We start from the raw sequence: 25,743 nt of genomic DNA, 5'->3' as shown, positions 1-25,743 counted from the left end.
TTGCATTTTCTTTTCCAACAGGGGACAGATGCCATCACAAGCTGAGATTAACTATCTGAATAAGGCAAAATGGCTAGAAATGTATGGTGTGGACATGCACAGAGTAAAGGTGAGAAGTGCATGCATGTTCGAGTGACTGTTCCAGTTTTCTGCTGTGCTAGCCTGGAAAACGCATTTTTTTTTTAATTTCCTGAGCCACACAGCTTGATTAATAATTGTTGTTGTAATTGATTTGTGTCAATAAGCCGAGTTACCACTTGCCTCAGTGCTATGATTTTTTTCTTTCTTGGTGACTCCGCTGTGAAACATTTAGATGGAGAAAGGATGTTTGTATGCCGGTTGTATGAATCCTATCCTTACTGATGGTCCCGTCACATAAGCTACCGTCCGCCACTGATTGAGTGTATAGGCTACATAATTCAGACCAGGGCTGTTCAATTAATCGATTGATAGTCAGTTATGTCTTCCAACGATTATGAAAACAACAGAATCGAAACATAACGATTATTTCGCTGCATTCTGTTTTGCAACAATGCACTTGTTTTGTCTTGAGTTATAAATACAGCACATTCCTTTCCTTTGCAGTGGTAACTTTTGTAAACATAATCTGTGTTTTTATTTGTTTTACAGTTGAATTGTATTTTAAATTCAATTTAATTCACTGTAATTTTTTTTAAGGTTGTGATTTCAATATTGACCAAAAATAATCGGGATTATGATTTTTGCCTTAATCAAGAAGCTCTAGTTTTACTATTAAGAACTGTCAAACTGTTCAATTTGTGTTCAAAACTGGTCAAAATGAACACATTAATCGTTTTCATTAATTAAAAAAAAATAATAAAGAAAATAAAGGTTATCTGCAGTACAACCCGGAATGGTTACAATTTATTTGCCATTATTTCCTACATACTGGTCCTTGAAATAGGAAAATTACCAGAAATCTTAGTCACTTTTAAGCGTGATGCTAGCAGGCGAGATGCTAATGATCTAATCCGATTCAATGATCTATGCTAGGCTGTTTTTGTTTGAGTTTTTCAAGTTTTCGTAAATTTAATTGAATTTATTTTTTTCTCAAAAAGTTTGTTGCATGTTAAAACTACGTTTTGGGCTATCTATTGCTATAATTTTCTTGCACTTTACCCCAACGTCGGTTTTATTTTTGGAGGACTAACACCTGGCCTGGACTGAGTTGAAGGCTACTCACTGCTGCAAGTTGCGCTGCGCTCCACTGTCTGCTGCTGAGCTTGTGGCTGTTGTTGTTTGGACTTTTGACTGCACAGTGTCTCTCTCCCTTTCCATCCTATCGGCAGAGTTTGCTGACCAGCTGCTAGGTTAGTCGGTTGACTAGCCCATCCAGGGAGATTGAGGATTTGTGCTGTGTTTGCCTGCACTGCTGTGCCTCCATACTCCACACCTGCAATGTAAAGTCTGTGTCTTGTACACAGAGAAACTCCGACAGCATGCCTCCTCAAATGCCACCACTTCCATCGACGAAGATGTGCTCCACCTTTGCCAGGTTACAGGGATCTTTCGGAGGAAGCGCTACATGCACAGTGGGTTGCGTCGCTCCTTTACCATCCATCGAGCGATGGAGGATGCCATCCTAACTCTGCAGTCTCTCCTGGGTGGTCCACTCCTGTAGGCAACTCTGCACCCGCAAGAAATTCCTCCACAACACATCACCATATGGACTATGCCTGTTGCCACCTATGCTACTGCTGCTGCTGCCCCTGTCACCGCTGCCACTGACTCTATCTGTGCGGACTCCGGTGGGGAGGCTAATCCCTGCCAGGTAAACCTTTTCAGCTGTGGCTTCTTGCAAGGACGTCATGAGCAGGACTCTTCCTTGGTTGGGTTTGCTATTTTAAGTGCTCGCTCTGTTTCCAATAAAGCATTTATTCTGAATGACCGATTTACGTCCCACCATCTAGACTTTTTGTTTATCACCGAGTCTTGGCTCTCTGGCGTTGATGTCATTGCACTTGGTGACCTTTGCCCTCCTCAGTGTAGTTTCTTAAACTCAACTGGGATCTTTGGTCTTGGTGGTGGTCTAATTACAGTGTTTGTTTTTTACTTTTAAACTACAGCTGTTTAAGATGAATGCTTCTGTACTTTGTGCCTTAGTTTTCCACCAAAAAGTAATTGTAATTTCATTTAAGAATTTGCTGATCTTGGGTAACTTTAACATTGGATTTAAGTCAGGGCCTTGCTTCCCTTCTCTGAAACCAATTGAGAGTTTCCTTTGTGGAATGCTTTGGATCATTGTCCTGCTGGAAGGTTTAGCCATGTCTCATCCTCATTATCCTGGTGGATGGCAAGATTCTCTCAGAAAAAATGGCTCCATTCATCATCCCTTTAAAGGAACACGCCACCCAATGTCAGTAGTAATATATGTTCTTACCTTAACTTTCACGAGTTGAGTCATACCTCTCCCGTGTCGGTATGTGCACTCAAACGCTCTGGTGCGCGGCGCGAATGTGTTAGCATGTTGCTATGCTAGCGGGCTCAGACGTAGCCATAGAGGGAGGAAGATAGCAGTAATCAAAAACATCCTCCTTTACCCTACTTAAATACAGTTGCACGAGTAGTTGATAAAAATGTGTAAGGTCACACAACATGAAACGTGGCGATTTTCCAAGCGAAAAAACAGGAGAACTACAATGTGTGGCGCAATAGCACTTGGGAGTACTTCGACTTAGCGTAGTAATATTAATTAACACCTATCTATTTGGCCCAAGTTAATCGTTTTTTCATCATTAATTAAATATTCGTTGTTTGCATAAAATCTGCATGTTACTGTAGATGCCAGTAAATTCCAATAATTATGATTAAATGGCTAATTACCGGGTGAATGGAGCGTCTCTCAGCCATCTCTAAAAACATTGCCTTGTGTGCCTTTAAGAAACCTACTAAATCTAGGTTTCAAGTCGTAACCTCAAAATGTTAAACGAAAAATAGATGACTTAAAAAGTCAATGCAAATTAATTCCATATGCAAAGATTCAAAGATTCTCTATTATTCTATGCAAACAAATAATATTTAATTAATGGATTGATGAAAAACTATTAACTTGTGCCAAATAGATATTTTAGTAACAATTTACAAATATTAACAAAGGGTTAGGTAATGACTAGTTTGCTATTTATTATGGCACCTTATAATAAAGTGTTACCCAGAAGAGATCATTTTTGGACCACCAAGCACTGTCAACACTGTAAGCAAGGCTCTTGGCCCTCTGTCTGTTAATCATCACAGTGTTGTTAAGAACCTAGGTGTTTTCCTAGACTCCTTTAACTTTTAATAAGCAAGTGAATAGTTTTGACAAGGGAAGCTTTTTCCAGCTAAGAATGATAGCAAAGCTTGCGTCTTTTCTCTCTTTCAGTGATTTAGAAATTCTTTCCATGCCTTTATTTCCTCATGCCTTGATTACTGCAACTCACTATATGTAGGTTTAAATCCTTACTGTCCTTCTAGACCTCTTCGATCATCTTCCCAGTGTCTTCTTTGTGCTCCTTCTGCATTCCTTAAATCTAAAGGTGACTGCGCTTTCTCTGTCTATGCTCCCCAGCTCTGGAATAGCCTTCTTGATGATGTCAAATCCTGCCCCACTATCAGTAGCTTTAAATCCAACCTAAAGACCTAGCTTTTAACACTCCCTGACCCCTTCACCTCTCCCCCAAATTTTCTTTTTTTCCCTCTCTGTGTTATTTTAACTCATTGTCATTTTCTTTCATTTTTGTTTTTATGTTCATTAATATTAATACAAGGGCCATCTGTTGTTATCTTTGAGATTTTACGTGTGTTATTTTCTTTCTTTATTTAATATTTTCTTATTTTTATGTAAAACACTTTGGTGCAATGCTGTTGCTTTTAAATGTGCTATAAAAATAAATTGACTTGACTTGACTTGCTTTGAAAGCAAAATTGGATTCTTGGACAAAAGGAGTGGAAAGAGGTGTCTGTGACATGTTCTAGACATACAATGAGCACACGGGAGGGAATGGATTCATGCACCTGACTGCTTTCATGCAAGATCACCTGAGCAGAATGTTAGTCGAGTTTGAAAGAGATATCCCCTCTGTGAAGGACCTGAGGATCGGGAAGGAGTGGATGTGCGATCCTATCATTACCGAACCATCACCCGATTCATCTCTCACATGTATGTAACGGAGTTGAACTGAGCTAGCATGCTAGTTGCTCATGTAAATCCTCACACCCCTAACCTTAAGAACGCTTCTAACCACTGAGTTGGAAGCCTGGGCTTTTAGCTCAGTGGTTAGAGCGTTCGACTCCCATGCCGGTGTGTGTGTGTGGAGGTCTGCGGGTTCGAGGGCAGTGAGCGGCGGACGAATTACGACCTCGGTTACATGTACAAGAGGATAAACTACTGGAATTAAAAAAACGATGGAGGATTAGACTTTATTCACATCCCAATCTGTCCCATCCTTCTGGATTAAAGTTGAAGGAGAATACCTAGAACTTGCCTCAATGGCATTGAAGACATTGTTGCCATTCCCATCCAAATACTTGTGTGAGGCTGGATTTTCTTCTTTGACCATTCACGTGTGTTCATGGAGTTCTACCTTCTCAGACTGGTTGTGAATGCCAACACGGACACATTTGAACACACCTTTCAGTTTCCCATGAAACGATTGTCATATCTCTGCCCCGCTTATTAATTTGCCCTGGCTAAGACTTGTATTGTAGTGCATGGGCCCTACATCCCTCTGTAATGGCAAACTCAAATTTGTGGATTCTATGAGTTATTTTGTAATTATTTTTGCAAATATTTTTCTATCTTTACATGTGCTTGTTCTTCTCATTTCAGGCTCGAGATGGCAATGAATACAGTTTAGGGCTTACCCCCACTGGGGTTCTGGTATTTGAGGGTGAAGCCAAGATAGGCCTATTTTTTTGGTGAGTACAGCTAACTAGTCTCATTTAGTGTACATTGTTACATAGCAATGCCTAATTACTGAGTAAACTGTGTGTGTACCCACCTACATTCCATAATTTGCTCTGAATCAGTAATATTCATCCAAATATTATATTATTATATTTATTATTAGTTATATTATTGTTATTAGTAGTTTGCCATTTGAGAGGATACCCTTCCCCCATTTTTGCGGTGCTAAGCCAAAGCATCATAGTTTTAAACATTGAATATCCAATGTAAAGAGGTAGCACACATACAGTGATAGTTATGTTTAGCCTAAAGCGAAAGTATCTTCCGACCGGGCCGGGCTGAGGTGATTAGATTAGGCAAGCAGAGGTAGAAGTTTGTGGCAATCGCCTTGATGCTTTACATTTTTAGTTCAGTTTAAAACGAACAACTTAGTATCAAACAACACCATTCAGATCTAAAACTAAAAAAAAAGTCCACCAGGACGTTCGCTTCTATCTGTCAAATATGAGCCCACTTCATGCGCAACAGTCTCGCTTAGTAGTGCTTAATAACCTATACAAGATCGGCTCAGAAAAAACCTTTACGACACTTTAATTACGACTGCGTTAGCCACAGACCTTCAGCTATCTTTAGTAGGCTACCTACTGTATCCTATGTGTATGGAACAGTCTAGGGATGCATTTCATGGGTGCACTGTTTGACATGTCAGTTAGCCTACTCATTTGCACCACTGGTTAGATGTAATTACGGTATTTCACTCGTGCAATGACAATAAGGTTGAATGTAGGGATACTCTAATCTAAAAACTAAGAAATATGAACTAAACGTGAATTAAATCTTAGTGGAATAAAATCTTCAGCATATCTTCTACTTATTAAAAAATAAATTAACTGACTTCCAATGCATGAATAAGAAAAATTAACAAAAAATCAATGGCATGACCTGTCTTCCTGATACCCATTGAAAAGTCTAACTGCATGGAACTGTCAGGGATTGTTTTTTTGTTTTTACAAAAACACAACCAAATAACATATCATGCTGATAGCTTTTGTTCATCTCAAACACAATGTAGCCAGGTGAGATGCAACTACATGACCTTTTATCAATCCAGTTGCAGTAGGCCTAGATCCCAACCACAATTGATGAACTGTGATGAACTGCCCTACTTGTAATTGTTTTTAGAGATTTTAGAGGTTTTATATCGATGCCACAGAATTTGTGGCTGGTGCTACAAAACTTTTAACCTCTGTAGCACCAGTGCTACTTGCAAAAAAAGTTAACGTACAGCCCGGCTCTCTGGCGTGTTTTGTTTGGTCCTTATTTAAAATATTATGCATGTTTTTTTTTTTTTTTGCACAAAAGCGTCTGCTAATAAATTTAAACATAAACACAAACAAACGTTACTTCCTGCGAAATCTGATTGTGCATTTAAAACAAAGAATGAAATGGATTCCTGTAACTGTCCATGAAAGCAGTATAGCGATTGGATAGACTAATCTACTGCACAAAAAAAATGGAAATCGCGACTAGTTCTAAGCCCAACAGATGGCAAAATAGCCTATGGCAAAGAAATGAATGAGGGAGATGATCGCATCTCTGTTAACCAAAAGCTGTAGGTTTGCTAACATCTCCATTATAAACATGAAATATGTCTCCATGTAGGGTAGTGTAAAGCAGTGAGGTGATAACCATATGCAGGTAGCCAATGTTGCCAATGTCACCTAGCTGAGCTAAACAGAAGACGGGCCCTGCTTGCTCCGTTAAGGTATTTCTGTCCCTCCCAAACTGCATTAAAATAGTGTGTTTAACAGCCAGAATTTCTCATTTTTCCTGGGGTAGGAACCCCTGGACCCCCACTTATATTATCTGGACCCACACTCAGAAAATACTTCCAACGTCCCTGACTGGATGTGAAAAATATATTGCCATAAAACAGCTTTCAAATATTGTGACCTCCCAATGTTGACCTGAAGTTGGTGCCAGTGTGTGCATTAATCCCATGCATATTGTTTTGACATTGTTTTCAAGTCTTCAAATCTCTGACAAAGTCATAACTTCTAACGCAACTCAATAATTATAAGATGAAGTTGTTAGAGTGCAGCTAGTTTATCCACATTTGATGGGCTGGGCAAGGGATTGGTTAATTGCTTATAGCTGTATTTTGGATCAGGTTATTATAAAATCAACTATAAGAATGACAGTGCACCCTTTTGCAGCAGGGAATTTATAGGTTGGTTCAGTTAAGTCAGGACAAAAGCATTTGATTGGTGATGGTGATGACGACGATGATTATAATTATGATTTTTATTTTTATTATTATTATTATTATTAATAATAATAATGGTATTATTACCATTGTTTTTATTATTATCTTCTATGTTCAATTTGAGTACAAGTGATTTTAATTGAAATTGAAATGAAGAAAGCAATATGAGTTTGTTTCATCTTCAGCGTAATTATCTACAACTTTTTCCCTGTGTGTGTGTGTGTTTGCTGATGCGTTACGTTAGGCCCAAGATAACTCGTCTGGATTTCAAGAAAAACAAGTTGACTCTTGTAGTGGTAGAGGATGATGAACAGGTAATGCAAGATATATTGTAATAATTTTATGAAATGAATTCCCTCAGTAGAGCAACACATTATGTCTGTCATTTGTTTTTATATATATAGAATTCTGCTGGAAATTGAGTCAGTGATTTCTTTTAGTTGTTTTAAACAGTGAACGGTAGCCTACGGCAGCTAAAGCGAACCTATGGGGGCAATCACCCTTAAGTTTCAGTTTCAGTTTGATTGCCCCCATTGGTTCGCTGTAGCTGCCGTTCTGATACTAGGTCAATATTGTGCCAAAATGTCTCGTTATTTTTTCTACTGACAGCACTCGGTAACCTCGATCAACAGGGTTATGGGTTAAAAACGGCTGGAGTTCTCCATTAATCTTATTGGGACAGCCACAGGTCAAACAAATTGCTAGTTCAATATGGTCAAAAAGCTGGAATAACTTCACAGGTGTGCTAATATCAAAAGTTAATTTACATTCTAAAGAACGTGACTCAATAGGGAATTCAGCCAAACCATAGTATATTGGGGTTTAGCTGTGTCTATAAGTAACTTACTTACTGTAAGTGGGATTACTGAATGAAGAGTTTATTGTCATAACAATTACCTGAGCATGTTGCCTTTCAGATGTATTGGAATTAATAATGATAACCATACAATTACAATTCTACACTTAATTGTGGTTTGCATGCAACTAATCATTTGTTTAGGTTAATGAGAAACCCTGTTTAATTTTCTCCAATTTACTCATTGAAATATTTCTTTTGAAGGGAAAAGAACAGGAACATACATTTCTGTTCCGTATGGATCATCCCAAGGCTTGTAAGCACCTGTGGAAGTGTGCTGTTGAACATCATGCATTTTTCCGCCTGAGGGGACCTGTCCAGAAAGGCACCACCCGCTCTGGCTTTATACGTATGGGTTCTCGATTTCGCTACAGGTGGGTCAAAAACAGTATTATATAAGATGCTGAAGTCTCCTTGAGCAAGATACTGAACCCCATGTTGCTCCCAATGTGCTGATTTGCTTCTTTGAATGGCAACCTTTTGCCATCATTGTCAATGTGTCTGTGGATCTACAATCCATTGACCATTTATTTAACACATCCCACAGGGTTTTGTAAGACTGTGGTGGGTGGACCTTGCTTGGACCTTCTAGCCTGGTTAAAGTCTTTTTGCACAGGGGTTAGCATGCTAACCCTACTGCTTGTTTAGATGTATTGCACTGAGATAATGGGAACAGTACAACTAGAATTATCATATATATCAAGTTTGCATAGGTGTACACATTAGGATCCTACTGTTTTCCATACAGATTCTGCTGTTTTCCTATTCTTGGCTCATGCACCACCTGTATTTACTTTTCTCTCTAAGTCTGTTTATTTTGGTTGAGCACATTGTAAAAAAAACAACAACAAAAAACAGACCTGCCAACATGTACACATTTTTCGTACTCGGCACGCTTAAGTACACTTGTACGATTCGCTGCTCTCTAGGTACGCATTTTGTTGCATCTCGCATTTCGCCAGTTTCATTTTCTATTCTCTTTTAGCCGCCTGTATCTGACGTTGATTCTGCCGCTGAGCCACAGCGTGTAAACATAGACAGCGTGTAAGTGCGTGGAGTGAAAAGCTTTCGGCCAATCAGAGCGCTGCATTTTAACCCTCCACCCACCTGCCCCTCCTAGCCAAATGCTTCGCACGTTCAGTTCAATTCAGTGGCTCAAGCGAGCTAGGCTGGCCGATAACTGTAGTAGGCTTGCATGCAATGGCTGAACCGCCTCAAAAAAGTTTCGGAATCCACAACGATTTCTCAACAGCTATCGGGAGAGATGGCCTTGCCACCACGTGTCCAGGCTACCTCATCACACGTTCTGCACTGTGTGCAAGACAGACATCGACATCAGTCACCAAGGGGCAACAGGTAACGAACACGGTCCCACACACAAATACCACCACCCCCTGAAACATAATGATATTAAAAATAAAAGGATGATATGAAAAAAACGTTCATAGTATCAATAGGCTAACCTATCACACCCGCCATGAACATTAAAAATTACCTTGACATCATTAGGGAGTCTAGCTGTGACGATCTCAGTTAATGATGCATAGCATACAATAGAGCTATTCTCTAGGCCAATGTGATAATGCAATGTCACCCATGTCAACCTTTTAAAAGCCTATCTGAAAATATCTGACCCATATTATTTATTAGTTGTTTTAGGCCTATTTAAAGTTGCGTTATGAGTAAACCATTTCATTTCCCTTCAGTAATCAGAAGAAGGCTATGTTTTAACCTGGTCTGACTCAACACAGAAGTACTTAGGCCTATTTATTAGACTTTGTTAGACTAACACAAATATATGGACACAAAATATTGGACAGGATATCAGAAAACATTTGTGTAGTTTCACTACACGTACAGCCATTCATCCACTCCATTCCTCTACATATTAATAATTTATTGTAATCTAGGAAGTAGTGATGTATTTGAATATAACATGTAACATAATATTACATGTATCTAGTTTTCCTTTGAATGAATTGTGCGCATGTGTGTGTGTGTGTGTGTGTGTGTGTGTGTGTATGATGTAACATAAGTCATAATATTTGTAACAACATGCAGGAATATCATAATCTCCCCCTTCTTCACCTACATTTTCAGATTGCAGACGCCATGTGGAAGGAACACAGCACAAGAAATTGGAAAGTGTCATGGCCTTAGTCCCTAAGATCACCACAAAGTTTTTTGGAGATCAAGATCTACGGACCATCAGGGCAGAAACACATTTCTCAAACTTTATAGCTGAGCACAATGTGCCAGTGTCTATAGCTGACCATGCTGGACCATTATTTAAGAAGATGTTTCCAGATAGTTAAATTGCCCAGCAGTACGGCTGTGCTCTAACTAAGACAGCAGCTATATTGAATACACTTTCCTCGAAACAGCTGCATGCAGGGTCTACACACAAGCGGATAGAGGCAGGGTCGACACCAAAACAACTGCAGGCAGGGTCTACATCCACACAGCTGCAGGTAGGACCTATACCCAAACAGCTGCAGGCAGGACCAAGCACTACACAGCAGTCACCTCAACCACCCAAGGGGTTTGACCTAAACCAATTTGTTTTTCAACAAAAAGAAATCAGCAAAAAACAGAGGGATCTGTCCAAAAATAAAACAAAAAAGGAAAAGAAGATAGAACAGAGGTCACAAAACCACAGAGGGTGTATGCTTTCTTGACTGACCCACAGTCCAAGCTGTATGCTCTTTTTTTAGAGAGCTATACCTTTATTTGAAACCGCAAATCAGAACCTGCAGAAAGAAGAGCCATGTGTGACCATATTGCTGCAAATTTTGGAACTACAGTTGCAAAAAATGCTTTTGGCCTTCTGCAAACCTGTGTTGTCGAAATGATGGAAGACCTAAAGAGAGGATGCCAACCCACTCTCTACAAATCCATTGAACATCAGCTGCCTGATGATGAGCTGTCAATTGGACATGACACACATACATTTATCAAAAGTCAAGCAAACTTACCCCTTGGAGCTCTCTTCAGGGATGTAAGGAAATATTTCACAGCAGCTGTTGAGTACTAAAAAAACTAAATTCCCTAAATTCTATGGTGACGAATTGCTGCGTCATGCTGCCGTAGCTGATATAAGCAGACGGCAAACAGCTAAATTCTCCTCACTGACATACTTCATAGACAAGTTCCCCTGCTTGTTGGGAAATGGTGTTACAGTGGATGAAGTAGAGGAGGAGTTTCGGCTCTTTCAGTCCACCACCTTGAATGATGGTATTCTTACCAAATGGGCTGATGAAGCTTGGAGAGAACTAGATGTACCGCATAGCGTTACAAAATATGACCGCTGCTCACTTTTGTGTATGCTTGTTTGGCATGCCTAAGTGTGTGTGTGCGGCTGCACAGAAAGTAGCCTACTGGTGCTGAAAAGGTGAATAGATTGTAGAATAGCCAAAGAAGATGTAGCATTGTTATAAAACCTTTAAAATCTCTAAACAATCACAAGTAGGGCAGTTCATCACAGTTCATCCATTGCAACTGGATTGATGAAAGGTCACTTACACCTGTAGGCTACATTGTATTTGGGAAAAGCAAAAGGTATCAGCATAATGTTATTTATTTATTTATTTATTTAGAAACAAAAACATCTCTGTCAGTTCCATGCCGTTTTCAACAGCTATCAAAAACAAAGGTCATTTTTGGATGGATGGATGTTTCTTCTTCTACATAAGATTTTAGTCATCTTTAGTTCATGTAATACTTTATTGTCAATGCACAAATTAAGTAACAGTAGTCTGAAACGTTATTGTTAATGCACAAATTAAGTAACAGTAGTCTGAAACGAAATGCTGTTTTACATCTAACCAGTGGTGCAAATAACTGACATGTCCAAATGGGCCTTGATGAAATGCGTCGCTAGACTGTTCATACACATTTTAACGGGCCAAAGTTGAAGAGCTGTTGTCCGTTATTGTTCGTGCAAATATAGGCTGATTCATGTTCCCTTGCATTGTGTAACTGAGGTCCATGGCTAGTCTGGCTTTCATCAGACCAAGCTCAATCTTTTAAGAAATCAAAAAATAAATAGCGGGCAGATCAGGCTCACCCAGCCTAGTCCATAGGCACCCGATATTGTTTAATTTTCCGATCGAGATATCCACGCTCTGGCTATTCTAAATTCAAAAATGCATCAGGGAGTTATGACAAAACTGTAACTAACAAACTAGATCAAAACAAAATAGAAAGCTGTTAGCTTCCCTAAGCTACAGGTAGGCTTATAAGGTAGGCCTATTTACAACAAATTGTCAATAGGCTATGCTGGCGACACAAATAAAATCTCCTTTGGAAACCAATGGCTTACGCCTTACAGTATCAAGCGGACTTAAACTGCCATATCGTGGAGAAAAGTTGTAATACAATTCACGCAGCTCCATGAGTCAAGGAAAGCGCGAATGAAGTAGCCACTTCTAAATGGGACCCACTACACAGTAGCTTAAGGTGTGTTGCTAAAGCAGCCATAATGAAATGAAGGTGTCATTGTTTGGATACTTCACACACACGTGCTTTTTAATTTCACAGACTACAACTACCAAGCTGGAATCAAAGCACATCGATTCCCCTCTCACACCCTGCACGCACTTAAAACAAAATAAACAGGCGTCTCCGTCTCACGCAAGTATAGGCAAAACTGTATCAGACCGGTGTAACGTTGGTAAATCTTCCATTGCACAGAATGATTTTGTAGCACGTGCAACAAATGACAGTCGAAAGATACAATTACAGTGCTGCTATCAATTTGCTTGGTATAACAGCATTTATAGTTTTCTACAAATGCAATCAATCAAATTGGCCTCCATCACTCAACCAACGCTAACGGTAACATTACCTAGGTCCTTATTGATATTATAAGATTAACATTCCTGCAGTAAAAACCAAGAATGTCCGATAAACATTCTCAGATTTAATTCGGCTTAAAGAAGAAATGGGATCTATCCTTATCGTCCTATCCTTATTAGACGTTCTCTGCGGTAAACTACAGTCCTTGTAGGAAGCGTCCATTGTTTTTCCAACCCACTTTTAACTTCCAACAAAATTACGTCTCACTGCAACGATGCGCCATCTAGTGGACAAACGACTACTTATCACCAATACTGGAAATGCAGCCATGATGATTATTTATTTTGGCTTTCTTTTAATCCTACTGAATTTGTAATTATGTATCGGCCGTTCTAATACCGATAGTATGTGGGTGCCTGTGTGTGTGTGTGTGCATGTATATATGTGTGCACCGCCATCTACAGGCCAATGAGTGTACAGTCACTAAATGTACACATAACCTAATTTTTTTTAGACCCCCCCCCCCATGGATGAAATTCTACGAAACTTGGCATACCCCCAGAGAATGCCAGGTCAATCATACACATACAATTTGGTGCAGTTCTGAACATCTTACTTGAAGATAGGGGCAATTAAAGCAGAATAATATTGCATTTTCATTTTTTACCGGGGGGGTGCAAATCACAAATGAGTGATTATGGGCCAGGTTGATGTGGGCCCTTGAGACCAGCATACCATAAAAGATTCTTCATCCTCAGTGCCACGGTTCAGGTAGTTATTTAGGAAAAACTGCTTTTTTTGCGGTTCGGGGGGCCCAGCACGGGGGGGGGGGGGGGAGTGGCCCCCGGGGACGAAGCGAAATTTTTCCGTAAAAGTCTAGTGGGGCTACATACCCACCAAATTTCATGTGCCCCGGTGGTTCGGTGTCCCGGGTATCGTTGACCAAAAATTCAGGAAGTAGATGACTGGGGGGGGGAACGTTGACAATCCCTATATGACCGCTTCGCTAGCGGCGGTCATAATTAGGTGTGATGGAATCAGGAGGGAAGAAACTTTGTAAACCCCTCCACAGACATGCTTGGGGTGTGTGTGTGATTTTTCACAGCAATGCAGACTGTGAAAGGATTTTCAGCTTGGTCACTAAAAACAAAACACAATTTCGTGCTAGCCTGAGCACAGATGCTTAGCTCTCTGGTGACAAGAAAAGTCATGATTGCCTCCAAAGGCAGCACTTGTTACAAAGAGACTTTCACTGACGCACTACTTAAAAAAGCCAAATCTGCAACTTTTAAGTTAAACAATGCAGATGTTTAAACCTGAAAAAACAGATGCAAACTGATTTTGATATTGATAACTGCTGGTTTTGCAGGTTTTGTTTTATTGTTTTGATTTATTTATTTACAAAAAATGTCCTAAGTTTACTTTTCAGTTTACAGATTTTCAGGTGAAAGAAGTTTCCATGGGCTATGCCTCCAGTACAACAGTTTGTTTTCAATTCAATGTTAGGAGTGATTGCAGTAATTGTATAACATTTATGGTCTACTTGTATATGGTTATGGAGTAACTAATAAATCTTGATTGGAGAAAGTATATTATGTATTATGGTGTTAGGTATCTCGTAGGTTTTTCACTGACTGGTGGGCAAAAGTGGAGCATACTTGTGGGTGCGTGCGGGGGACCTGTGTGGGGGGTTGTACTCATAAAATGTCTTCAAGGTTGGCAGGTCTGATATTATATAACAGAATATTATATTATTGATTGAATGGACATTATTATTTTCCTTCATTTTCATTGTTTATTTCATTAGGGTATTGATTGAATTGACATTGTTGTTTGTTATTGCTGTTCTCCTTAATGTAATCTGACCAACATTTTAAATTGTTCCCTGTTAAATTTAAGTATTATTTTGTTTTTGTATTTGTATGTCGCTTTGGACAAATGTGTCTGCCAAATCTTATAACCATAATCATAAATAAAATTGATATGCCTTGTGTTTTGTAGCGGAAAAACTGAATATCAGACTACTAAGGCCAATAAAGCTCGGAGATCAGCCTCTTTTGAGCGTAGGCCCAGTCGACGGTACTCACGGAGGACCATTCAGAATATGGGTGAGTGACAAGGAGAGAGACATGCCCAGATTACCGGTTTCTCTGGGAGGCATATTTGTAAAATGATTACAATAAAACATATTTTTTGATATTACTTTGGCGCATTTGCTTGTAAAGTCCTATAATTGTGTATTTCATTATTTTTGCAGCCTCTAAGAAAGTTCAAAAGTGAGTATTGGAATTTTATCCCACTATTATTCTATGTGTAGATCTATGAGTAAGGACAGACATACTCTGTGCTTTATGGAGCTGTTGTGATCTGTTTCTTCTTCCAATTTTCTTGAAATGATATTAATGAAACATAACACATGAAACATTTAACATGACCTAGCCTTGTTATAAATGCATTTATTAGTCCAAGGTTTTCCTTGCTAATTCCTGTTTAATCCCAGAAAACAAGACATTGAGTCCCCTCTTGTGGATACATCTGTCTCTCCATTAGTTTTCATCTCACAGAGTACTGAGAGATGTTGCCTTTCTTCCTAAATAAGTGGAATTGGGCTTGACGCTGAATGTACTCAACCCTGAAGAAAAAGACTAGACTTCACTAATGTAGAACAGTATTCATTAATCAAGTTTCATCTTTGGTGAATAGCAGTTAACAGATCAGTTTTACAGGATGGTGCCTTGTTATGCACCATTGTCTTCAAGTCAAGTCAAGTGTTTATTTTGATCTATTTGCTCAAGTACAAGTCACAGGGGCATTGAGTTACGGATCAATCAGTCAATAAAAAAAACACTCATTATTAAAGAAGCCCTATGCAGGTCTGGTTATTCCTTCGCTGTTTCTGGCTTTTCGCCGGATTTGGGCTCGCATTTTTCATGACATAGCTCCCCCTGCAGCTTCGGTAGCAAGTGACTGCTACGCTAAACCCCCACTAGCTAGCGAGCTAGCCATCAAGAAACCAAGCTAAACACATACAGGGCTCACAATAAAACGGTCGAGCAAACTCATTGTTCAAGAGACTATCAAACCACATTACAAAAACGAAGTTCACCCAAGGGTAGGCTACAATTTCAACAGCAACACAGCCAAGTCGGCGTCCGTTTTGCAGTCTTCTTATAAACTACAATCTGACTACTTTTTGGAGGTGCCATTGGATACTTCCGCTGAGTCACATCCGGATTTACCCGGTCCGGGTTCAGAAAGTTGCATATTCGGAGAAGCAATAGGGGGAGACGAAGCACCCTCCAAACAACCCAGAAAGTGTTGTAGAACCATCAAAACTACTCACAACCTGCATAATTAAGGTCATTTTTGCAAGAATTGTTGCATAGGGCTTCTTTTAAAAATCAGCATATAAAAAAGTCTACATATTAATAAATAACAATAAGTACAATAAATACAGAAGTGCAAACGTGCAAACTTGTGCCAGGCAAGGATACGAATTGCACAGAAAGATACGGTGTGCGTGCGCGTGCACTGTCTCAATGTGTCAGAGTCTGAGGTGGGGCAGGGTATTTCAAACCAGATAGTGTGATTGCTGCTGGGTAGAAGCTGTTTTGAAAGTGATGTTCTATTCACTTTTATGCTCTCCGGTCAACGGTGTCTCAGCCCACGACAGAGCTTCTCCACCGAGAGTGACTGGGGTGATGTGGATCCTGGAGAATGGATTTGATATAGGGTGTCCTTGGAGTGGAACTGTGTCCCTATGATCCTCTTAGCTGTTTAATTATCCTCTGGAGAGCCTTCATCTCCTTTACTATGGTGTTACCATATCACATAGTAATGTCCCTTGTGAGGACACTCTCTACCAGCCCTGTAGGCCTGGATGAGTGGCCAACAGCTCAGGCCGGCTTTTTTCAGGGACCTGATGAAGTACAGCGTCTGCTGAGCCTTTTTATATAAGTATAAGTATATATACTCTTTTGATCCCGTGAGGGAAATTTGGTCTCTGCATTTATCCCAATCCGTGAATTAGTGATGTGCAGGCCCAGGAACTTGTCACTGGTCATGTCATTGACTTGATAAGTAGCCTAGAAATCTAGACTCACCCTTGCCAGGGCTAGTCTAGCAACTCTCCGTCAATCCGCCAATCAAATGGTGTATAGAGACGTAAGGCGGGCTTAACATAATGATTGATGGCAGAGTTGCAAGGGTTTGGGCTTGAATTCCCTGCTACTTGAAAACAAAGAAGATGGATGTTGCTGTTGGCGAACAGCGTGACACGAGTTAAGCTTTTTATAAGTTGGCAAAAGTTACTAGCCAACTAGCTCCGCTGGTGGGAAAACGCATGAGACTCATAGTGCGCAGAGGGAATTTGAAAGACAACCGATTATATATTAATGTGGGTCTGGCTCGTCAGGCTACTTGATATCGTAACACCCCCAATTATCCAGTGAAATTGCTCCACGCTCGCTCAAATTTAAAAGAGGGAGAAATAATCTACAAGCCGAATTGTCACCTTAGAAAACTTAAATCCCAAAGAACTAAGAGCAATGGCAATGTCACTCATAGAACATGTATTGTAAAAGATAGCCTAATGCAACACCGACAGTGCAACAACGAACAAGCTTGGCCAAGTTTCAGAAAAGTGCGGTTTTGGGCAGTGCGTTTACAGGATTCGTTTGGACACTCGGCCAAGACGAAGCAAAACCTCTGCGTTTAACCTAAAAAGCGTCTCCGTGTGGACTAAGTGACACATACACGCAAGACGGCGGAAATACGGGACCGACGGTAATAGGGGGAGTTCCGATAAGTGTTTCCTGAAGAAAAGCTTTAACCCTTAGAACCCTAAGCTGTTTTTAGGGCATTTTCACTACCTTTATTCATAAGGATTTATTCTGGTCATTGTAAGTGCCACACACACATATTATATATTGTTTTTTTCAGCAGAGTCTAGGCTATTCAGATCTGCCATAATTTAATGTATTAGTAATAGCATTGATTTTATTTTGATTTTTAAAGAATTAAAATACAAAAAGCGTATTATAAAAATTCTTATATTTCGACATGTATCTCACCACAGCAAGCTCATAGCTCTACGTGCATTTCATGTGTGTGTAGGGCAGACTGTCCAGAATCAGGCAATATAATTGCCATGTTGGAGGGATACTCTGGGGCTGAGCAATTTACAGAAATATGTGGTGTGTGATTTACGAAAATAAATGCCATTTTTTATTTAGTGATGAAAAATTACCTTTCTGCGGTCCATATCTGTGATACGAACTGATCTGACCTGACTTGACCCGAGTTTGCGTGTTAACCTGCGTGTGGCTATGGTGTAGGCACTCATAATGATTCTCAACTTATTACTGCATTGCCATGAACAAGGTAAAGGCAAAAAGGTGTTTTTTTGTTGAACAAATTGGGATGCAATGTGAGCCTTGAATTGGATGCCATGCAGGAATTTGCTAGGATCTCAAAACCGGATTATGAACATGCTTTGCCATAGAGAAACACACGGTAGCGTTGGATTATAAACATGCTTTGCCACAAAAACGTGGGGTAAGTCCAGCTATATGAAGTTATTATTTTGCTGTTACTTCGTCTGTTTTATAACCCAGAAGGATGTACTTGGTATCAAATGATAGCTCTGTGTCTCCTCTCTCATCTGACATGCGTGGCATATCTATCCGATCACGGGTCCGCGAGTAATTCAAACGAGAGTAATTGGTGTGCAGCATTGGCTTGTGTACATGACGTTATTATTTTGCAGTCATATCGTCTGTTTTTATAAGCCAGAAGGATCGATATCAAACAAGAGTAATGGGTGCGCAGGTGATATGCAGAGAAGTATAGACTGTTAATATGATGCAATTTGATTTAATGTCATGATTTTTTTTTAAATTTTCATACTTGATCGTACAGACAAGTGTGCTCTGTCACGCAATAAAGGTTTCATCTCACTGCGATGAACGGTTCCAGAGCAATGTAACAGAGAAGAAAGGGTTAATGTTCTTTGCTCTATGACAAGATGCATTGTCATATTGGAAAATTCATTCTAAATCATTTTTATACATTAGATTGTTATGTAGCATAGTCATATTATACATCATTTGAAAGCTTGGACTCTTGGGAATCAATACATGACAATCTTTTTTCATGTAAAATATGTGTAGTGCTTTACATTGTCAGTTTAATCTAACTATGTCTCACTTAAATGTTGTAAAAAAAATGCCCTCCTCCGCCTTCCCTACCTTCTAGCTGCAGTGTATATCCTTAGCAATATGCTAGATATAGCATATTGGGTCTTAAAATATTCACAGGAATCCATAGAAATTGAATAATCATGTTATTTTGTCCAATATTAATTGTACAGATGTATAGTCCATCTTATACACACCAATTGAATTTAAATAGAAATTGCAAAGATTTATATTTTTGTGTAATTATTCCATATTTAGTGTAGTCATTCCATATCAGAGCTAGTGTGCGGAGCATGAGCGAGCGAGGAGCAGAGCAGATGGAATTTTGTTGGAGCGCGGAGCGCTTTTTAATTTAGAGGTTGAAGCGGCCGCTCTGTTCCGCTCCAATTTCGCGCCGATACTGCTCACATCACGAGTCTGAGACATGCCCAAATCCACCCAGAATTCATGTCTGCATAATGAAACCAAGACCGTTACATTTCAAAACTGAGATATTAGCCATAGCCATAGTAATGTAGCGGATTAGGCTTAGCCAGAACTTGATTCGAAAGCTAGCATTTAGAATCAGGAGCAGGGACACAGACCACGAAATCAGCACACACTAGGCAGGTCAAACACACACACACACTCTTCACATACAGGGGTGGACGCAGCCCCCCACACAAAAAGGATCACACACGAGGAAGACCTAAAAGGGTAACACGCTACACCAAAACACGGACATTAAAACAGTAAATAAAGGCATTAACATACACAAACAACCCCCAGAATTCTCCCCTGTATCCCAGAATGCATTGTCCCAGCACACAGAGTCCGTAGCACATAGTCCAGCGTGCCGACGTTACAGTAAGTTCGTTGGGGATGAAGTCGCTAAATATTTTAGAAAGGAAACTGAACGTCATAGGGCTTCCAAGTGTACTATTCCTACAAAACAACTAGATACTAACAATGTAGAGCAAGAACAACTATGTGGTGACACTGTTCCAGTGAGATTTATTTTGGAATTTAAGAAGACACATTTCGCGGAAACATGAGTGTGCTACGGAGAGCAAAGAAAAACGTGAGCAATTTGAATAGCCTATGCTTTAAGTAAGGCTGAAGTAAAACTTGGATGCTAAACCTGTATTATTTAGGCAATTAATCCCACTGATCCCTTTAGATTTAGGCTTATGTGTATTGAGGTTGCCAAGCTTGTTCGTTGTTGCACTCTCGGTGTTGCATTAGGCTATCTTTTACAATACATGTTCTATGAGTGACATTGCCATTGCTCTTAGTTCTTTGGGATTTAAGTTTTCTAAGGTGACAATTCGGCTTGTAGATTATTTCTCCCTCTTTTAAATTTGAGCGAGCGTGGAGCAATTTCACTGGAGCAGGAGGATTTTGAAGTGGAGTGAATTATTCGCACCGCTCAGCTCTGCTCACTAGCTCGGTTCCATATTAGAACCCCTGAAGTGCAATTCAAATGCAAGCATGAAACGTCTTTGGGAAATAAATGTATGAATGAACTTAGGTCACAAATAGGCTATGTATTAGTTTTTTTTTTCAAGTGGTTAGATGTCACCTTAGGCTACTACTGTAAAGAAGCATTAAAAGGATGTTTACGGATGTTTGGCAGAAATTTTAATGTGAAAAATAGTGGCCCATCCTACTTCTCAAAAGTCCACCCTGTTAAAAGATTCTGGCTACGCCACTGCTAACATGAGTGGTTTTATTTAATCTCTGGTTGTTTACTGTGCCGTCACATACCAGATTCACTCTCCTCTTAATGCTCTTTGTATCTAATAGTAGCGGTTCCCTTTGCCTCTGACCATTCTACATTTACATTTGCATTCATTCAAGTCAAGTCAAGTCAAATTTATTTATATAGCACATTTCAAAGCAATAGCATTGCACCAAAGTGCTTTACATAAAATAATAATATTAATAAAAATAATAATAATAACAATAATACATATACATACATATAAACATATTAAAAAAAAAAAGGGAGAGGTGAGGGAGTCAGGGAGTGTTAAAAGCTAGGGAGAAGAGGTAGGTCTTTTAGGTTGGATTTAAAACTACTAAAAGTGGGGCAGGATTTCACAACATCAGAAAGGCTATTCCAAAGCTGGGGAGCATAGACAGAGAAAGCTCTGTCACCTTTGGATTTAAGAGAGGCAGAAGGAACACAAAGAAGACACTGGGAAGATGATCGAAGAGGTAAAAAGATCACATAAATACTGAGGTGCTAAACCATGTAAAGCTTTGAAAACAAACAGAAGAATTTTAAAATTAATTCTTTGTTCCACAGGAAGCCAGTGCAGTTTAGCCAACACAGGTGAAATGTGGTCACGTTTCTTAGATCCAGTCAGTAATCTGGCTGCAGCATTTTGGACCAGCTAGAGTCTGTTTAGAGTAGATTTAGTTACACCTACATACAGTGAGTTGCAATAATCAAGCCTAGAGGAAATAAAGGCATGTATACGGATTTCTAAATCACTGTAGGAGAGAGAAGACTTGAGCTTTGCTATTGTCCTAAGTTGGTAAAAACTTCCCTTAACAACGCTGTTGACTTGCTTATTAAAAGTCAGAGAAGAGTCTAGGAAAACACCTAGGTTCTTGACCACACTGTGTGATGGTTAACAGACAGAGGGCCAAGAGACTTGCTTACATTGTTGACAGAATTTGGTGGTCCAAAAATGATTACTTCAGTTTTGCGGTCATTTAGCTGTAAAAAGTTGTTAGCCATCCAATTCTTAATGTCATTAAGACAAAGAAAAAAGTTTGTCAATGAGCAGGAATTTTCAGGGGCCACCGGCATATAAAATTGGGTATCATCTGCATAGCAGTGATAACAAATATTGAATTGATTGAAAATGGAGCCCAGGGGAAGCATGTATAAAGAAAATAATAGAGGCCCTAAAATAGAACCCTGGGGGACACCACACTTAATGGGAGCAGATGACGAAGAAGCATTGCCTAAATGCACTGAAAAAGATCTATCAGTTAAGTAAGATCTGAACCAATTTAATACAGTGCCTTGCAGACCAACTTCAACACCCAGGCGTTTTCAAAGGATCTTGTGGTCAATGGTGTCAAAAGCAGCACTAAGATCTAACAGGACCAATAGGGCACAAGAGCCAGAGTCAACAGAGAGCAATAGATCATTATGGACCTTAAGTAAGGCAGACTCTGTACTATGAAGTAGTCTAAAACCAGATTGAAACTTGTCAAGGATATTAGAGGTGTTTAAATAGGAAGAGACTTGTGACAGAACAACTTTTTCTAAGATCTTAGAGAGAAAGGGCAGTTTAGAAATGGGCCTATAATTTTTCAAATCAATGGGATCAAGGGAAGGTTTTTTCAGGAGAGGTTGCACAATAGCGTGTTTAAAGCCAGAGGGTACTACTCCATTAGCCAGGGAGCTATTAATGATGCTCAAGATAAAAGGGCAAATAGCCGCAAAAGCTTCTTTGAAAAGGTGAGATGGAAGAATATCAGAGTGGCAAGAAGAGGGCTTAATATGAGAGACCAAGTCTGACAACTGTGAGGAAGAGACTGGTTGGAATTGTTGGAGGCGGCAAACTACAGACTGATACAAAGCAGGATAAGAAATTGAGGGTGTGATATGAGACTTTATGTTGTCAATTTTGTCAATAAAGAAATTGAGAAACATCTCACAGGTTTCTGTTGTAGCAGGAAGAGAGGACATTGTAGTAGGAGGATTTATGATTTTATTAATTGTGTTAAACAACACTTTTGGTCTGTGAGCATTTTTGTGAATAATAGAAAGCTGCCTTTGCTGCTTTGACAGAGCCTTAAGAGAATCTCTAAATATATCATAGGAGACCTGTAGTTTATCTTTTTTCCATTTTCGCTCTGCTTTCCTACAAGCCTTTCTGAGCGAACAGGTAGTGGAATTTAGCCAAGGAGTAGTTGACCTATTGGATTTACACCGCTTTTGTTTTAAAGGAGCTACAGAATCAAGAGTGGCAAGGCAAGATGTATTAAAAAGAGTAAGTAGATCCTCAGTGTCGGTGCAGGTGGAAAGAGAATCTAAGACAGCAGGTGAAAGAGAGAGAGCATAAAAGTATTAGTGAACTGTGAGGCTGTGGTGGAATTAATAGCTCTGACAAGGGAGTAGGATGAGGGGGGTGGAGGGGGGGGACAAAACAGTGAAGATTCAAATAAAATCATAAAATGGTCAGACACACCAGTATCAACTAATTTAACTTTGGAAACTGAGAAACCAGAGGACAACTAGGTCTAATGTGTGACCCTTCTGATGTGTTGGGGCCATAACTGACTGCACAAGGTTAAAAGAGTCCACAAGGCCTAAAAACTCATTGACCAAAGGTTTAGATGGGATGTTAAAGTCCCCCAAGATTAATAACTTATCAGCACGAGAGGCCATAAAAGATAGAAGTTCAGCAAATTCTTGAATGAAATTACAATTAATTTTTGGTGGACGGTAGACTAAGGCACAAAGTACAGATGCATTGATCTTAAACAGCTGTAGTTCAAAAGTAGAAAACAGATCAGTTGGTACAATTCTACATTTAAAACTGTTCTTAAACACTGTAATTAGACCATGACCAGAGACCCTAGGTGAGTTTAAAAAACTCAAGGTCACCAAGTGCAATGATGTCATCACCAGAGAGCCAAGACTCGGTGATAAACAGAAAGTCTAGATGGTGGGACGTAAAACGGTCATTCAGAATAAATGCTTTGTTGAAAACAGAGCGAGCATTTAAGACAGCAAACTTAACCAAAGAAGAGTCCTGTTCATGACGTTCTTGGAAGGGGCCGCAGTTAGAGAGATTTACCCGGCAGAGATTAGCCTCTCCACCAGAGCCCGCACAAGTGGAATCAGTGGCAGCAGTGACGGGAGCAGTAGCAACAGCAGCAGCAGCAGCAGTAGCGGTAACAGGCATAGTCTGTATGGTGATGAGGTGTTGAAGCAGAGTTGCCTACAGGAGTGGACCACACAGGAGAGCCACACCGGGACTGCAGAGTCGGGATAGCATCCTCCATTGTTTGTTGATAGATGGTAAAGGAGCGACGCGACCCTCTGTGCATGTAACGCTTCCTCCGAAGGATCCCCGTAGCCTGGCAAAGGTGGAGCACAGCTTCATTGATGGAAGTGCTGGCATTTGAGGAGGCAAGTTGTTGGAGCTGCTCAGCGGTGTAGAGAAATCCCATGTAGGCTAGTACAAATGTCCAAGAGACAGACACTGTAGGTCTTGTTTGTGGAGGCGCAGCAGCTAAAGCAACACAGCACAAAGCCTCAATCTCCCTGGAAGGTCTAGTCAACCGACTAACCTAGCAGCTGGTCAACAAACTCAGCGTCAAATCCGCCGACAGGATGGGATGGAGAGGGAGAGAGACACCGTGTAGCCAAAGTCCCAAAAACAGCCTCAAGCTCAACAACAGACAGTGGAACACAGCGCAACCAGCCCAGTCAGTCCAGGTCAGGTGTTAGTCCTCCAAAAAACAAAACCCACGATGGGGTAAAATTCAAGAAAATTATAACATTAGATAGCCGAAACGTAGTTTAAGCGTGTGACAAACTTTGTCAGAAAAAATAAATAAAATTAAATTGCGAAAAATTGAAAAACTCAAACAAAAACAAGCCAGACGGAGCGGCGTCAGTCTCGCCAGCGTCCCCGTAACCTAGCAATTCGTTTAGCAGACATTTTTATCCAGAGCAAACATGAAGAATAACATTCAAGATACAATGCAGAGGAGACCTTGTGTAATAATTAAGGTTTAATCCTGGCAAACGGGATTCCCGAAAAGACCATTTCCTGATTCCCAGGGAATGTTTTATTTTGTTTATGTCAATATTTTGTGTGTTTTAACCGTGAACATAGGTGGAAATATAGACCTGTTAAGAAAAATGTAGGCAGACAGTTTACTGTCATAAAACACGCAGGTGTGTGTGTGTGTGCAGTATGACGGTAAAGCACAACTATTAATTTACATAAAGGGCTTAAAAAGTACTCTATTCTGTTATAAAACAAGATAGATATAGAGGCCTGCCCCTAATGAAGAGATACATAAGAGTTAACTTCAAGTGAAGCTTACTATTTATGGCTTTGTTATTACAGGAGACTTGCACTAGCAGTCTCTGCTTGCAGCCTTGCACCAGCGGACTATAATTGGTTAGAAAACACCAAATTACTTTTCAACAAATTTTGTTAGTTTATAAAATTGGAAAGTATAACTTTCATGTGGCTATTCTCCTCAAAATACTAATCACAATAAACTTCGCAACTCATAATTCTGGTAGTCGCAGTCAAGCAGTAGTACAAAAATCATGCTGGATGCGAAGTTGCAAACAAAGCCTTCTAATTCTAAAATTGATTATCTTAATCCCTAGTACGGCCCTCAGTGTTCTTAGACCACTCCAGTCTGTCATCACCATGCACCCCAAGGTATTTATAGGAGTATTACCTGCACATCCCCTCCATTGATGAATCCTTATTCCTCCTCTTGACCACAGTGGTCCTCTAAATGTTTTATTTGTTTTAAAAGGTCCTTGGTGCATGCTCTGCTGTGACAACACAAGTTCTGTATGCGTCTCGTCCGATCGTCACGGCTTGTCTTTGTTTAAGTTTTTCCTGTCCCGTCTTGTGTTACTTGTTTGTCCAACCATGGCAAAAACATCGTAGTGATTGCAATGCTACTGTTGATCTGCGATGGCCTCATAGTGCGACCTGTTATAGATGGAAAGTTACTC

The 25,743-nt window shown here is 39.9% G+C and overlaps 1 protein-coding gene across 2 annotated transcripts in view; it reads left to right on the top strand.

The window, feature by feature from the left end:
• The window catches only part of epb41l5 (erythrocyte membrane protein band 4.1 like 5), a 293,140-nt gene that overhangs the window by 98,049 nt on the left and 169,348 nt on the right, over positions 1-25,743 (top strand). For both annotated transcript variants that reach the window (XM_042066156.1, XM_042066163.1), the window contains 6 exons: positions 22-109; positions 4,829-4,917; positions 7,417-7,486; positions 8,233-8,402; positions 14,827-14,933; positions 15,083-15,101. In XM_042066156.1, the coding sequence (XP_041922090.1) occupies positions 22-109; positions 4,829-4,917; positions 7,417-7,486; positions 8,233-8,402; positions 14,827-14,933; positions 15,083-15,101 (543 nt within the window). The remainder of the gene's footprint in view (positions 1-21; positions 110-4,828; positions 4,918-7,416; positions 7,487-8,232; positions 8,403-14,826; positions 14,934-15,082; positions 15,102-25,743) is intronic.

The sequence above is a fragment of the Alosa sapidissima genome, chromosome 2 (genome assembly GCF_018492685.1).
Source record: "Alosa sapidissima isolate fAloSap1 chromosome 2, fAloSap1.pri, whole genome shotgun sequence".
Taxonomy (NCBI): Eukaryota; Metazoa; Chordata; class Actinopteri; order Clupeiformes; family Clupeidae; genus Alosa; species Alosa sapidissima.
This window is presented reverse-complemented; position numbering and strand designations above follow the sequence as displayed.